This window comes from Rhinoderma darwinii, chromosome 5 (genome assembly GCF_050947455.1).
Source record: "Rhinoderma darwinii isolate aRhiDar2 chromosome 5, aRhiDar2.hap1, whole genome shotgun sequence".
Lineage (NCBI taxonomy): Eukaryota > Metazoa > Chordata > Amphibia > Anura > Rhinodermatidae > Rhinoderma > Rhinoderma darwinii.
This window is the reverse complement of record NC_134691.1, coordinates 182,621,695-182,637,987: the sequence shown is the minus strand read 5'-3', so window position 1 is coordinate 182,637,987 and position 16,293 is coordinate 182,621,695. Positions and strand designations below refer to the sequence as shown.

The window sequence follows — 16,293 nt, the reverse complement described above, 5'->3', positions numbered from 1 at the left end:
GACGTTTTGCTGGACATAATAGTGCAGCATGCTGCGATATTTTGTCCGGCAAAAGCAACAAAGTTTTTGACAGAAGCCCCTAACTGAGCCACTGACGCAGATGTGAATAGGGACTTATCTGTTTGCAGCTTCCATCCAGCAATGTTATATTTTCTGAGGCTGGGTTCACACCTGTCTTGATGTGTTCTGTTGTTCTGCTCCGTCAGAGGAGCAGAACAAGGGAATAACGGAACCATCGGTTCAGTTGCACAACAGACACCGCCAGGTCCTGACTGAACCCATTGACTTTAGTGGGTTCCGTAGGCTTTCCGTCGGGTGTCCGTGATTTTACGGACACCGTAGCACAGCATGCTGCGCTATTGTCTCCGGTAAACCTGCCGAATCTGTGACGGAGGCCCCTAACTGAGTCTCCGATGCAGATGTGAACATAGCCTACCTTGGATAGTTTATATAGTGTTTCACTTTTCAAGCATCCAGTCTTGTAGAAAACCTTGCGTTGCTAACCAGTATAAACCTGATACTTTGTGGTAACAAGAATTTTACATTTGGCTCAGTACTACGAATTCAGAAACAGCCTTTCGTGCACATTATCTTCTAAATTATTCACTGTACTGTTATTCCTTGGGGTTTATTCACATCAGTAATCTTTCAGATGCAGAATATGGTATAGTATGTTTTGCGCTTTTAATTTTTTGGATTCATAAGTAATTATTCCTTTGAAAAGTTCTGATAGGGTTAACATTGCGTTTAAAGCATAGGCTGATATGTTGAAAACGTACTCCTATTTGGAAATAGAGAGAGACTGTAGCTGGCTATACATGGCTAGATGACTATGTTAGAAGATCTCCAAATTTGGTATGCAGTGGTGAGTGCCTACCAAAAGTGGTCCAAAGAAGGACAACCTGTGACCGTGTCATGGGGGCCCATGGCTCATTGAGGCGCGTGGAGAGTGAAGTCTAGCCTGTCTGGTCCGATCCCACAGGAGCGCTACTTTAGCACAAATTGCTAAAAAAAAATGAATGCTTGCCATGATAGAAAGGTGTCGGGGCTGTGTTATCGCAGATCGGCAGGAGTGCCCATGCTGACCCCTGTCCACTGCCAAAGAACATACAATGGGCACGTGAGCATCAGTACTGGACCATGGAGCAATGGAAGAAGGTCTAGGGCATGAGAGGGAACTACAGTGCAGAAAATTAGGCTGGTGGTTTTAATGTTTTGGCTGATCATTGTATATTAGATAATTGGCTATTTTCCAAGGTAGGTTCACCATTCTTAAAGGGTAACTAAACGTTCAATAAACTTCTGACATATCATAGTGGCATGTCAGAAGTTTTGATTGGTAAGGGCCCGAGCACTGAGACCCCCACCAATCGCTAGAATGAAGCAGCTGAAGTGCTTGGGTGAGAGCTCCGTCACTTCGTTTCTGTTCGGCTTTTTCCGGAAATCAATGTATGAGAGTACAGATTCAATAGAAAGTCTATGAGCCCGTACTCCGATACATCGGCTTTTTCCAGAAAAAGCCGAACAAACGAAGCGGCTGAGCGCTCATACGAGCAGTTCTGCCACTTCGTTTTAGCGATTGGTGGGGGTCTCCATGCTCGGACCCCCACCAATCAAAACTTCTGACCTGTGACTATGACATGTCAGAAGCTTGTCGAACGTTTAATTACCCTTAAAATATTTGGTTTGGTTTTAGTTTTTGCTTATGGTTGAGAACCATATTTTTCAAAACCAGTAGATAAAAGTTGGAGATGTTTCCATAGCAACTAATCTGATTTCAGCTGTCGTGTTTCTAGGACATTTAAGTAAAGGGGTTGTCCTGATGACACAACCCCTTTTAATAAAAAATGTTGCATCATATGGCTGATTTATTGGATTCCGTGGACATGTTCTACTAAAATGTGAAGGGATGTGCCCTTTTAGGTTATACTATTGGTTTAGGTTGTAGCTTATCTCTGGAAGAAACCAGTAGCGAATAAATAGTATTTTCTAGCCGCACAATGCCTGGAGGCCAACTGACTGGAAAAACAGGTTGAGAATATTTTAATGTAAATGTTTTTGCAAAGTCAAGGAACAGCTAAAGTGCTTCTGAAATACTGTAGTGCAGTTATCAAATCTATTGCTCATTCTGCTCCATGTTAGTGGTGGTGCGCAGCGCTCTATTCGCCATCATTGTTCCAGAAGTTTTTGATACAAAATGTTCTCATACAAGCACTCTGAAGAAATCTCTAGCTTTCCCCTGTCCGTTAATGAAATAATTGGACTTTAGACAGAAATAGGTACAGCAATTGTCCAATTGATCGTAATTTGGATCGATCATGTGAACGATCCTCCCCAAAAATCTGCGGTCATACCGGTGTGTTCAATAGGCATTATTGACTTGTGTCCTTAGAGATCTAAAGCCGTGTCTGAGGTCTCGTCTATATGTAGACCTTACCGAGGGAGTAGCAGGTGGAGAATTTTAATGGCCAGCATATAAGAAAGTTGTTGTTTGTTTGATAGAACTGGTTTTGATGATCCCTTCCAATAGCCAGATTTTATATTTTAGCACTGTTTGTCTATGGACCTACATAGATCACTATGGCGGTCCCTGACATTCATGGATGAGCGTATATAAATTCTCTACCTGTCTTCCTGGTATAATACTACATACAGCTATATCTATAGACAATATTAAAAATCAGAATTCATCTAATTTCAAGAGGAGTTGCTTGCTTTTGGACAACCTATTTTGGGTCCCTCCATAACAGGGGGATTATACTGCTGGGTCTTCTCATGATCACCTGCTGTTGCGGGATGGACTTCTCGAATACCGCTCTCAGCCCTAGATGATAGGAGGAAGTCTAGAGCAGACAACCTTATTAACTTTATATATGGTGTCAGCGTTTCCTGAAATAGTGTAATCCTTCATTACCCGTTAGTCATGAACTAAAATGTTTTATCAATTATATATTTTTATAAAGCACCAATATATGTCTAAAAGATATACACCAAATGGGGAGGAGACCCTTCTGCATATTACCGCTTATATATTCGTGTTCACGTCTGTATGTGGGTTGTGGGTTTAACAGTGGCATAACTGCAGCAACACACAAATGTTGTAATTTAGACTTGTGGTTACTGCAATGTTACAAGAAGAAGAAAAACACCCACCCACTAATGCTAGCTAAAAAGCTGAGTAAACTTCCAGAGCATTTCTATGTGCAACTGATAAAAAAAAAAAAGTCACCTATAAATAGTCCCTAGGATGTCCTGTAGTGGCAGTTTATTAGTAAGGCCCCCTGCACACACAGCGGATTTCCCATCTGCATTTGTGGGTGATAGACTGTTGCAGGCAAGTGGATGAGATTAGTTGAGAACAGAATCTGCTGCACGCTCATTGTGTTCTGGATGTTCTCTTCAGTTTTCATTCCTTTTAATGTAGAAGAGGTGTAATACATAGTAAAATCCGCACGTAACAAGGCAAATCCGCAATAAATCTGCAATGTGTTTGGGTACCCCATTGTATTTAGCCATTTGTCAGTAACATACTAAACTGGGATTACTGGGGGACAACCAATAAATGTGATGTAACCAGTATTAGGGCTCGTCTACACGTAGCGGAATAGCTGCGTATTTTCCGTCTGGAATTGCGGACGGAAAATACGCAGCAGAATACACTAGCAGCAAAGTGGGTGAGATTTAACAAATCTCATCCACACGCTGCATAAAATTTCTGACCAGAAATTCACCTGCGGTGCGAATTTTTCAGACCACAGCATGTCCATTCCTGCTGCGGAAATTGGACTGATTTCCTGCGTTTTTCAGAGGAGATGTTACCATCTCCCAGCATTGAGAAAAACGCAGCAAAATCCACACCATTTCTGCAGTCAAAAATGCAGGAAATGGTGCATTTTTGCCGCAGCGCAATGTCTGTTACTTTCAAATGTTCTGCTGCAATTCCGTTACATGTGGACAAGCCCTTATACTTGCATAGCAGTTGTCACGTGAGTTTCTTGGTGTTCGGAATGGCAAATTGGTGAAATGGTGCAGAGAGGTATATATTACTTCAAACCTAGGAACTTTTTTTTTTTTCTTATACTTTCTTTTTCCTTTTCTTATCAGGCATCTCCACACTTGCATTGTCAGCAACTGTTCTAAATCTCTTTGCCAGTCTCGTGCTGACAGCTTTTTCTCCATGTTTTCTTTAATGATTATTTGAGGGGGAAAAATATATCTTTATTTTGCCTGTTATGTTTAAGTTCAAGGTCAAATGCAGGTGTAATTGGCCAACAGAATTATTTCAAAATAGTGGAGGGGAGGGGGTTATTTTGAATGATAAAATCCAGTAATAATTCCTTCAGAGCCTCAGAAATTCTCAAAGTATAATGTAACATAGACTTAAACCAAGGGCATCATTTTTACACCAAGCAATGCAGAATGTTGTGGTGTGACATACATTGCTAAAACAGATGACAATAGATAACATTTTAGACACAACCGTACCAGAGAAGATCCCATAGAAAACCATTTACCTCCAGCCAGGACGTGATGTCTATTCAGAATCCTGACACTGAGATTTACAGCAAGGCAAGCGTAATCTCGCGAGATTACGCTGTCAATTGTTATTTAAAACGAGATTACTCTTGCCTTGCTGTAAATCTCACACAAACGTTACCGAGGTGTCCGGATGTCTGTTCACTGTGAGGACGCTTCAGTAACGTTAAAGTGTGTGTGTGTGTGTCTGCACATAGTGATCTAGTAAGATTACTATGTGCTGTGTAAATGAATGGGGAGAAGTGTATGACGCTGATTGGTCAGCGTCCTACACTTCTCGCCACAACGCCCACTTGGTTAAAAAGTCAAACACGCCCAGTTGTCCATTAAGAAACTCATTACCATAAAGCTAAAATGGGTCATAACTCCTTCAAAAATGAGTTTTTCTAAATAAAAAAACACTGCTGTAATCTACATTACAGCGCCGATCACATCATGTACAAGATAGAGCATTTATAATGTGGTGACAGAGCCTCTTTAAGCATGTATGTCTGGATCTTTCCAGGTGTACATGCTAACTGTAGGAAAAAATTTGTGAATGGGACCTTTGTGTATTTTACCACCGGTCTCACTGTTCTCCTGCTGCTCATATGCACCACACCGTATATACTATACATTGTTTACTATTAATGTACCATAAATACCCTATCTTGGTATTTTATTTTTTTTCCGTTTTATTTAACAAAAATCTGAAAATCGAGATTTAAATCAAAAATTGTCCATAGTGTTGAAAAAAATCGAGATTCTAATTTTTGTCACAATTGCCCAGCGCATATATATAGTCCAGAATTATTTGGACCGTGACACAAGTTTTGGCATTTTAGCTGTTTACCAGAAAATATGGAATATACTGTTATATAATGAATATGGGCTTAAAGTGCAGACTCTCGGCTTTAATTTAAGGGTTTTCACATCCTAATTTGAGGAAGAGTTTAGGAATTACAGCTCTTTAATATGTAGCTGCGTCTTTTTCAAGGGACAAAAGGTAATTGGACAATTATCTCAAAAGCTATTTAATGGGCTGCATGGGCTATTCCCTCGTTAATCCATCATTAATTAAGCAGGTAAAAGGTCTGGAGTTGATTCCAGGTGTGGCATTTGCATTTGGAAGCTGTTGCTGTGAACCCACAACATGAGGTCAAAGGAGCACTCAATCCAAGTGAAACAGACCATCGTTAGGCTGAAGAAAATGAAGAAATCCATCAGAGAGATAGCACAAATGTTAGGAGTGGCCAAATCAACAGTTTGGTACATTCTTGAAAAAAAGAGCGCACTGGTGATCTTGTGAACTCCAAAAGCCCTGGACGTCCACGGAAGACCACAGTGGTGGATGATCGCAGAATCCTTTTCAGGGTGAAGAAAAGCCCTTCACCACATCTACCCAAGTGAAGAACACTCTCCTGGAAGTAGGTGTATCAGTATCTAAGTCTACCATAAAAGAGAAGACTTCATGATCGCAAATACAGAGGGTTCACCACAAGGTGCAAACCATTAATCAGCCTCAAAATAAGAACAGATTAGACTTTGCCAAACAACATGTAAAGAAGCCAGCCCAGTTCTGGAACAACATTCTTTGGACAGATGAAACTAAGATCAACCTGTATGATAATGATGTGCGGAAGAAAGTATGGAGAAGGCTTGGAACGGCTCATGATCCAAAGCACACCACATCCTCTGTAAAATATGGTGGAGGCAGTGTGATGGCATGGGCATGCATGGCTACCTGATCGAGAATGCATTTAACTTGCTTCAGAAAAAACTTAAGGCAGAAAGACCCACAAACAAGCAACAACTGAAGACTTCAGGCAGTCATTGCCTGCAAAGGATTAAAAAAAACAACAGTTAAATGGTTGCTAGTCCTAAACGTTTAACAGGATATTTTTCTTTAATCCGTTGAATTAAACCTGAAAGTCTACACTTCCATTGCGTCTCAGTTGTTTCATTTCAAATCCAATGTGATGGCATGCAGAGCCCAAATTTGCATTGCGGAATCCGCACCGCAAATTTGTGGCAATTTCACCACATCTTAATGTGGCCTTATGGGCTTTGTGAATTTTCACAGAGTTCCCATCTTTATAATAACAGCAAGTAGGGAGTAAACAGTCGAAGTCATGCCACAGTCTTCCCTTTAAGGAACGAGACTGGTTTGGGAAGAGAAGAAAGTGCAAAGTTTTCCTGTCTCAGGAGGGTGGCAGTGATGGCATAAAACCAGTTACAGGGTGCCACATTATTTTATGAAGTGTTCTTCCGTGTTTTGGACCCGCTCCTGGTTTTGGCTTCCAAATACTGACCAGAATACTGACGTGTGCATGAAGCGATTTTGTATTTTCAAGAGGAATTGTTTAATACTTTTTAAGTTGCCCCACTGTTTAGGTTTGATTTAAATAGACATGGCTTGTAACTTGATTTGTAAGTATTTTAGGTCTTCGATTTTAAATGTGAGTTGAGTTGCACCTTGAAAGATAAAAAAAAGTTAATTGTGTTCATTAATTCCGCACATTTCCAGGATGTGTTTCTTGGTTTCTGTTGAATGCTAAAAAGTGGGGGTAATGGGGCGGAGAACATTATCCTGCCATAGACTGTCTGGCACTGTCTGGTTTATGTGTAAACTTTGCCACCTCTCTCTCTCTATAAAAATGTGTCCATAAATGCCTAGCTGACGATCTCACTCATTGTGTGAATATCTCTGGCTGCCATCTCCTAGTTTAACACCGTCAATCACCAGTCTCCACTTCAGAAGAAAAATTGTGTTTTGGGTGAAAATGTACCTGCGTGTGCCAGCTATTCTTCAAAGCGCAATTCCTGTTTCCCATTAAAACTGCTCCAAAAGTATCTACATTTGATCGGTGGTTCATGTTCGTCATTAAAGACTCACAATTGCACTGCTTTCGCTCTGGAATAATGAATTATTAATTAAAACACAGTTTTTCATCATCCTTCTGCATGTGTTATCTCTTCACTGAATTCATGGGGAAAAAAAATGTCAACTAGAGAAGGTTCGGTTAAATTGAATTAACCCCTTAGTGACCAGCCTATTTTAGGCCCTAATGACCAAGCTATTTTATTCGTTTTTCTATAGTCGCATTCAAAGAGCTATAACGTTCTTATTTTTTCGTCTACATAGCTGTATGAGGACTTGTTTTTTGCGGGATTAGTTGTGCTTTTTAATGGCACCATTTTTGGGTACATATGATTTTTATATTAACTTTTATTAACCTTTTTGGGGGGGATTATAAAAAAAAAACTGAAATTCCGCCATTGTTCTATGCGTTTTTAAATTGACGCCGTTCACTGTGCAGCGTAAATAACATGTTAACTTTATTCTATGGGTCGGTACGATTACGGCGATACCACATGTGTAGCGTTTTTTTTATGTTTTACGACTTTTGCACAATAAAAACACTTTTGAACTAAAATTATTTGTTTTTGCATCGTCGCTTTCCAAGAGCCGTCATTTTTTTATTTTTCCATCAATGTAGTGATTTTTTGGGCTTGTTTTCTGCGGGACAAGACGTAGTTTTGAATGGTACTGTTTTGGGGTGCATGGGACTTATTGATTCATTTTTATTATGACTTTTTTGGGGGGCAATGGAAAAAAATTGCAATTTCGCCATGGTTTTTGGCGTTTTTTTTTTACGGTGTTCACTTTGCGGTTTAAATTACATATTAACTTTATTAATGGAGTCATTACGGTCGCAGCGATACCACATATGTGTACTTTTTTTTTTTTTTTTTTTTTTTTTTACACTTTTACTAAATAAAACCACTTTTTATGGAAAAAAATGGTTTTATTTATTTTTTTACTGTACTTTTTATTAATAATATTTATTTCACTTTGATGACTGATTTTATTAGTCCCACTAGGGGACTTTACTGTGCGATATTCCGATCGCTGCTATAATGCTCTGGTATACTTCGTATACCAGAGCATTATTGCCTGTCAGTGTAAATCTGACAGGCAATCTGTTAGGACGTGCCTCCGGCGCGTCCTAACAGGAATACGTCCAGTGCAGACCTGGGGGCTTTTATCAGGCCCCCGGCTGCCATGACACCCCATCGGAGACCCGCGATTTCATTCGCGGGCCGCCGATTGGTGACAGAGGGAGCGCACTCCCTCTGTAAACAAAGTTAAATGCCGCGGTCGCTATTGACGGCGGCATTTAACGGGTTAAACGGCCGCGATCGAAGTAAACTTCGATCGCGGGCGTTGGAGCAGGAGCTCAGCTGTCATCAGACAGCAGAGCCCCGGCTCCTGCCTGCACGGGAGACCCGTGCAGGACTTAGACTAGGCTGACGTGAAAAGGCGTCAGCCTAGCCTAAAGCCCATTAGTGACCGACGTAAAAAGGCGTATTAGTGGTCACTAAGGGGTTAAGAAAATGAAATAAACAGCAATTCTGTAGTATACTCTTATTAGAATTTTTGTTAAAAGTGACTCTCCAGTCTCAGGACAAAATTATAAGGGCTTATTTACATGAACGTGTAATACGTCCGTGCAACGCGCGTGATTTTCACGCACCTCGCACGGACCTATGTTAGTCTATGGGGCTGTGCAGACAGTCCGTGATTTTCACGCAGCGTATGTCCGCTGCGTGAAACGCGCGACATGTCCTATATTTGTGTGTTTCTCGCGCATCACGCACCCGTTGAAGTCAATGGGTGTGTGAAAATCACGCGCAGCACACGGAAGCACTTCCGTGTGACGCGCGCAATTCGCGCAAGAGCAGTAAAAAGTGTGAATGAAAACAGAAAATCACGCAGCCACGCATCATATGCTGCTGTCACACGGAGTTGTTATGTACCTTTTGCGCGCGCAAAACACACATGCTCGTGTGAATCCGGCCTAAATGTGATTGGATATATGGGTTCGTATTACCTGGTGCCCTCCAGTTGCCCCCCTCTACCGTGGATTCACCGTTTTTAGGTTCCCTTCTTTGTTGTCCACAGCGCTTCTCAGACGGAGTCTAAGACACTCCCTCTGTTCACGTATTGGACAGAACTCACGTAGGCAGTCCGAGAACAGTGGGAGGGTCTCAGACTCCTAGTCTAAAAATAGCTGCAGCCATTTTGGGACCGCACAGAGGGGACCCTAAAACGTCAGATCCACAGAAGACGCGCACAACTAGAGGGCATCAGATATTATTACTCCATTTACACCATCATATTTAAAATGTTGTTCTGGGAACGGAGGGTCGTTTTTAAATATACCGTGTATAGATACGCCTGTTGTGCCCTGAGAATCTGTATCCCATGAAGGACACTACTTCTACTCTCCAGCTAGTAGAGTGTTTTTCTGATAAATAGCTCTCCTCCAGAAGTAAGAAAACGGCCAGCTATAGGTGACTACCATGTAAGTCTGTTATGGCCGCCTGTAACCTGCTTTTGGTGCAGTTGACATGGGCTATTGTATTCCCCATGGCTTCCCGCTTTATGAAAATGACTTCCGCTCGTCAGAGAACCGTTCTGAAAATAGGTACATATTAAAACGTTGTCATTTATGCAATTGCTTTATTCTATTCGCACAAAGATGAACTTCCTTTTTAGTATGGTGCTGGCCATTTTGGTAAAGGCCTGTGCATTGTGGACTGGAAAAGTTTGGCTGAGAACTGTGTGTATGTCAAGAAGTGAATAAGTATTTAACAGGTATGCGGTAAAACAACATATTTTGGAAAATCTGAAGCAGAGTCCTACACTCCCTCATTGTTACTGTAACACATCTGAATAACGTAGAAACCATTCCAGGTAATATTCCTAAAAGGGTACAATAGAAACGCAGAGTGAATAATGTGTTCAAGTTTTACGTTGAATATTGCGTGTTGACATAGAGGTATTTTCCCTCCAATTTTGCTTCAAGTCTATTCTCCAGCCAATGGGAAGAGACCTATCACTGAGATATAATGGAGCAGCACCAATAGCATTCAGCTGGTTATGTCTTTTGCCTTCTGCCACACTTCAGCATTGGCTGTATGCAATGGTGATACAGCAGTGACACAGCCTCCATTTTGTTTTCACTTTGGTACGATGTGCCGCAGAATTTTATTCTGATAATTTGTTAGTTTTCAGAAATTGCCTTTAACTAAATAAGCTGCAAAATATACTTGTACAAGGAGACCAGGTTTGCAATGGTTTGGCTAAGACGGGATGTGATGTTACCATGTGATGACATTGCGTCCTATGTTGTTATCCAGCTGTAGGAGCTCAAAGGGTTATTCTAATCGCCTTTCATATGGGAGCCTCGGCCACACCTAAGCCAGCCTGACATTCACCTACATGGCAGCCTTTCAGATTAATGGCCATTCATGTAATACATAGACGGCTCGTGTCTACCAGAGCCGCTCGCCATTATGGCTCGGAGAGAGCGTTCCATTATGCCCTAAATGGGCTGTATGGCTTCAAAAAAACTAAAAAATATTCAATATATGGCTGCTTTTTTTCAGAAACCACACCAGTCTGGTCCACAGATTATAGCTGAATGAGGCTGAGCTTAAAATACCATACGCAGCACAGCGAGAAGAGCGTTGTTTTTTTTTTTTTGTTGTTTTTAAATAATAATTAAACCACTTCGTTACCGCAGCATCTAAAGGATGAAGCGGAAGCTCTGATCCTGGCCGTTTCACTGGGAGCCTGAGGGTAAGTTCACACACAGCGTAAATACTGCGGAATCCGTTGCGGAAAATCCACAGCGTAATACAGTAGCAGCAGAGTGGATGAGATTTTAACAAATCTCATCCACACGCTGCGTAAAGGATAAACGTAGAAACCGCTCAAATTGACCTGCGGGGGGTGTGTGTTTTTTTTTGTTTTGTTTTAAATCCGCATCTTGTCAATTGTAGGTGTGCAGTTGCATGCTTTTTTTTGTTGCGGGTTTTCCTCCATTGAATTCAATGGGAGGTAAAACCTGTAACAAATAGTAGTTTTTGCGGTGGAAAAGCTGCGATTCTGCCGCAAAAATCGCAATTCTGTGGTTCTTTTTCTAGGCCGACCTCCTGAGATGACATTTTATCCCATGTGACTGCTGCAGCGGTCACATGGGATGAAACGTCATCCCAGGAGGCCGGACTGCAGGACGGCAGAGGGAAGTGTCGCTTTGGCTAAGTAAGTATAAAACTTTTTTTTTTTTTATGTGCAGTTTTTCTCAGAAGACATTCCGGCCAAAAATTGCCACAATTAGCGTTTTTTTGTGTGTTTTTTTTGGCCTGTATTCCCTGCAGTGCCCTGGGGGTTATACTTGATTCTCTTAGGGTATGTTCACACGTAGTCAACCAAAACGTCTGAAAATCCAGAGCTGTTTTCAAGGGAAAACAGACCCTGCTTTTCAGACGTTTTTTTACCAACTCTGATTTTTCGCGGCGTTTTTCGCTCCGTTTTCGCGGCGTTTTTTACGTCCGTTTTTGGAGCTGTTTTCATTGGAGTCTATGAGAAAACAGCTCCAAAAACGTCTGAAAGAAGTGTCCTGCACTTCTTTTGACAAGGCTGTATTTTTACGAGTCGTCGTTTGACAGCTGTCAAACGACGACGCGTAAATAACAGGTCGTCTGCACAGTACGTCGGCAAACCCATTCAAATGAATGGGCAGATGTTTGCCGATGTATTGTAGCCCTATTTTCAGACGTAAAACGAGGCATAATACGCCTCGTATACGTCTGAAATTTGGCCGTGTGAACATACCCTTACGCTGCGTATACGCCCTGTGTGAACATACTCTTGCTGTATTTTACAGCCGGCTACTGCTGTGATCAGTGCTGGCTCAACTACCGGGGTCATACCATTACACCAAATTGCTCAACATCTCCCTGCTATGACGTACCTATACGACCTGGGGCTGGAAGGGGTTTAATTATTATACAGCCTTTTTAATTCTCATTGCATACATTTCTGCAGCAGTAAAATACGTTTTGTTTTTTTTTATAACAAAACTCTTATGTACAAAACAAAGTTCCGGAATCTTTTCTATAACTGTAAAGGTTACAAGAGTAAATTCAGCTAAACATGTATCCGAATTTTGTCTTTTAGATCACCTTCTTGACATTGACTCTCTTCCCCATTCGTCTGTTTTTTGCCGCATTCATGATGCTCCTGGCATGGCCGTTTGCCTTCGTTGCTGCTATGGGCCGTACAGGGAAGGAGCTTGAACAGCCAATGTCCTGGTGGAGAAAGTGAGTTTTATTCAATAATCCTGTTATTAGTAGTCATGAACAAATTTAATGGGAAAAACATAACATCTCTGAACGCTGGAGCTGACGGAGATTTACAGACAATTCTGTATTTCTTATGCAACAAATGTTTTTGGGGCTCCTGTGTGGGGTTTTACCTTAAACAAATCTTGATGCTTATGTAGCTTCTACAGTATTCACACAATAAAAATGAAATAAATGATAGTCAAAGTAGAGAAAGAATGAACAGAGTAAACCCATAGTGAGACTACTTTGACTAAAAAAGTAACAAAAAGTAATCTGGTAAACAATGGTTAGGCAATCCCACTTCCGGCATCCAGCACTTGGTCTGGCAGTAGCAGGTTGACAGTGTGGTCCAGGGAGACATCTGGCATCCAAGTGTTTAATAGATGCCGGTCCCAACTCTGGAACCCGCACCCACTTTCATAATCGGGGTCATCTGACCTTCCCGCCAGGTGAGGTGGCTTCCGCATTAAGGCGCAAAATGAATGGAGGTATATTCGTGGCTCATTCTATTATGGTCTATTTCGAGTTATGGTAACAGCTGAACAATTTGTGAAGATAGATGTCGGTATTGGAGCTGGCACCTGCATCTGTCAGACATTTATGCCATAAATGTCTATGAAAATAGCCCTTTAAAGGCTCTGCCATGTTAGTTTTTAAGGAGCTGAAATAGGACTGCCGCTGGGTATATGGGGCCTCTACTATATACCTCGATATGCCTCATTTGGACGTCTTACACGGAATCTGACAAAAAAAATCGTAGCATGTTGCATTTCACTCCGTACAAAGATCCCTAATCGTGAGTGTCAGATACTGTTCTATAACAGTCTGATAATCCGAAATATCGGATAATCTGCCATCTTTCCAACCTTCTTAATGCCATATGTGTCTGTGTGAATAATATTATGAGATAGTTACTGAAAATTTGGAGACAGGCATTGCCACCATTGATATAAATGATCCCATGTGTCGTCCAAATGATTCAGTACATACAGTATAACACTTTGCAGTAGATTTTGTTCCACCCTTCTCTCTCTTGATAATAGTTACTTATTCGTAGCTGTGATATTTGACTCTACATGCCTAATGCTGGGGCAGATCTACTTTGCTGAGTTGACTAATAGCTGTATACAAGCTCCGTGGCCTCAAAGAAAGGCAGAAAATAAAGCTTATTAAGTCCTCTTTGTAGAGCGGCTTTGAGATGGCAAATGCTCCTTTCTCAGATTGACATACTATCCATATGTTTGTGTTTCCTTTTTTTAATACCAGTTTGCCCTGAGTTGATCTCACTTTCCAAAAACATTCGGAACAACACATTTGAATATCTTTTCCAAAAAGATTGTCTTTAGTGTATGGTATGTGCATATTTTCGAATAAGCAGATTTAGATAATAAAGTGAATTTTCTGTAAAGGATATATCAGCTGTCCTATACAATTCAGCTAAAATAACATCCTTTAGATCAGGTGTCTCAAGTACGCGAGTTGCATGCGCTCCCTGAGGCTGTCATCTGCGGCCCGCGGGACACAGAGCCGCTAGTATAAGCGCTCCTCCGGGACTCTGTGGAATTCCCTGACATCGCTGTCCATATATGGACAGCGATGTCTAGGGTTTCCCCAGAGCTGGACAGTGATGTCGGGAGCACAGCTGGAGTCCCAGTAGGAGCGCTACTAGCGCTCTGCCGGGACTCCAGTTCTGGGGTTGCCCCTGACATCTCTGGCCATATATGTATGGACAGTGATGTGAGGGACTCCTCCAGCAGAGGGCACTACAGGGGGCACTGTGGCAGCATCTACAGGGGGCACTGTGGCAGCATCTACAGGGGGCACTGTGGCAGCATCTACAGGGGGCACTGTGGCAGCATCTACAGGGGGCACTGTGGCAGCATCTACAGGGGGCACTGTGGCAGCATCTACAGGGGGCACTGTGGCAGCATCTACAGGAGGCACTGTGGCAGCATCTACAGGAGGCACTGTGGCAGCATCTACGGGTGGGTGTGTGGCAGTATCTACAGAGGACACTCTGGCATTATCTAGGGGTGTGTGGCATTATCTACCGAGGGCACTGTGGCGTTGTTTTACAGAGGGCACTGTGGCGTTGTTTTACAGAGGGCACGGTGGCAGTATCTAAAAAGGGGCTGCCTAATCTTGACATTTGTGTGTCTGCCAACTGCAGCCGCTGGACTGCATTTATATACACTTAAACTGTAAAAACTGTATTGTTGAAATAAGCTCGTAGAGTAAACGCGCAAATTTCCGTTAAGTTTAAATCTAGCGCTATTATTATTTTAATTTTGTATTGTGATAGTAATGTAGTATTGTTATAATATTGTAGTAGTATTATAGTAATGTAGTATTATTATTATTATTATTATTATTCTAGTAATGTAGTATAGTAATGTAGAAGTATTTTTATTATAGTAATGTACTAGTGTTATAGTAATGTAGTATTATTATAGTAGTGTAGTATTGTTATAGTAATGTAGTGTTATAGTAGTGTAGTATTTTTTATGGTAATGTAGTAGTATTATTATAGTAGTTCAAATAAATAATTGATTAACAATAATTTGGTATTGTATCAAATTTGAACGTAATGCGGCCCATCAACTTCACATTTTTTTGTATATGTGGCCCACTTACCTGGCTGAGTTTGGGACCCCTGCTATAGATACTAGATAGTGAGCTTTGACCGCCACAGATTTCTAGAACAAAGGGTCTACAGCACTATATAGAGTGCTGAATACCCTTTAGCAGTGCTTAGGAATTTCAGTTAGTAGAAATCTGAAACATTTTGAAGTCAAGCACCATAGATCTGAATGACTTTGGCTTAAAATGCTGTCAGAATTCCCCGGCTGCTACTTGACAGCGACTACTATTCCTGAAGGGTATTTACTCTACCCTGAAAAGTTACTTTTAAAGAGATATTATTTGGGCTATGCGCTTCGTACATTGGCGGTGTGTGATAGTCAATCAATAAATACAATTAATTGCAAAAAAAACTGAGTGCAGTCTCTGCCTTTCAATTACCTTTTCCAGACTTGGTAGTAGGGATGCACGATGCATCGAAATATCGATACAACTTCGATGCCATGTACCGTCAAACGGTTCAATACCGTTATTTTGAAACTGTGTGGCTGCACAGCTTAGTATTGTAACACATGAATTTAGTTAGAGAGGGTCTGCGGCTGTGTAATACAGCCATTGCCCCGCTCCTGACAACAAGTGTATGTGCGCACGTGGTCCGCATGAGGTGATGCGGCCGGCACTGCACTGATGAGCGCCGGCACTAAAGAAAGAGAACATGGCGGGCACACTGCAAAACACCCCGATGTTCTGTCTTCAGTTCCGCTGCTCATTAGTGCAGCGCCGGCAGCATTACCTCACGCTGACCGCGCGCGCACACTTGTTGTTTGGAGCGGGGCAATGGCTGTGTTATAGAGCTGCAGCCCTGCTCTAATGGCGGACATCAGAGAAACCTCTGATCGCCGCCGCTATTCCCTTGAATGCCGCGATAAAGGCTGACTAAAGAACATTTTATTGTTGTTGGCAAAGTATCGCTTTGGTATTGAGCGTCGCAGTACTACA

General features: G+C 41.7%; 1 protein-coding gene across 1 annotated transcript in view; it reads left to right on the top strand.

Annotated features, from left to right (window-relative positions):
• Positions 1-16,293, top strand: part of LPCAT1 (lysophosphatidylcholine acyltransferase 1) — a 104,310-nt gene that overhangs the window by 31,632 nt on the left and 56,385 nt on the right. The window contains exon 2 of the mRNA XM_075826770.1: positions 12,548-12,690. Coding sequence (XP_075682885.1) covers positions 12,548-12,690 — 143 coding nt within the window. The remainder of the gene's footprint in view (positions 1-12,547; positions 12,691-16,293) is intronic.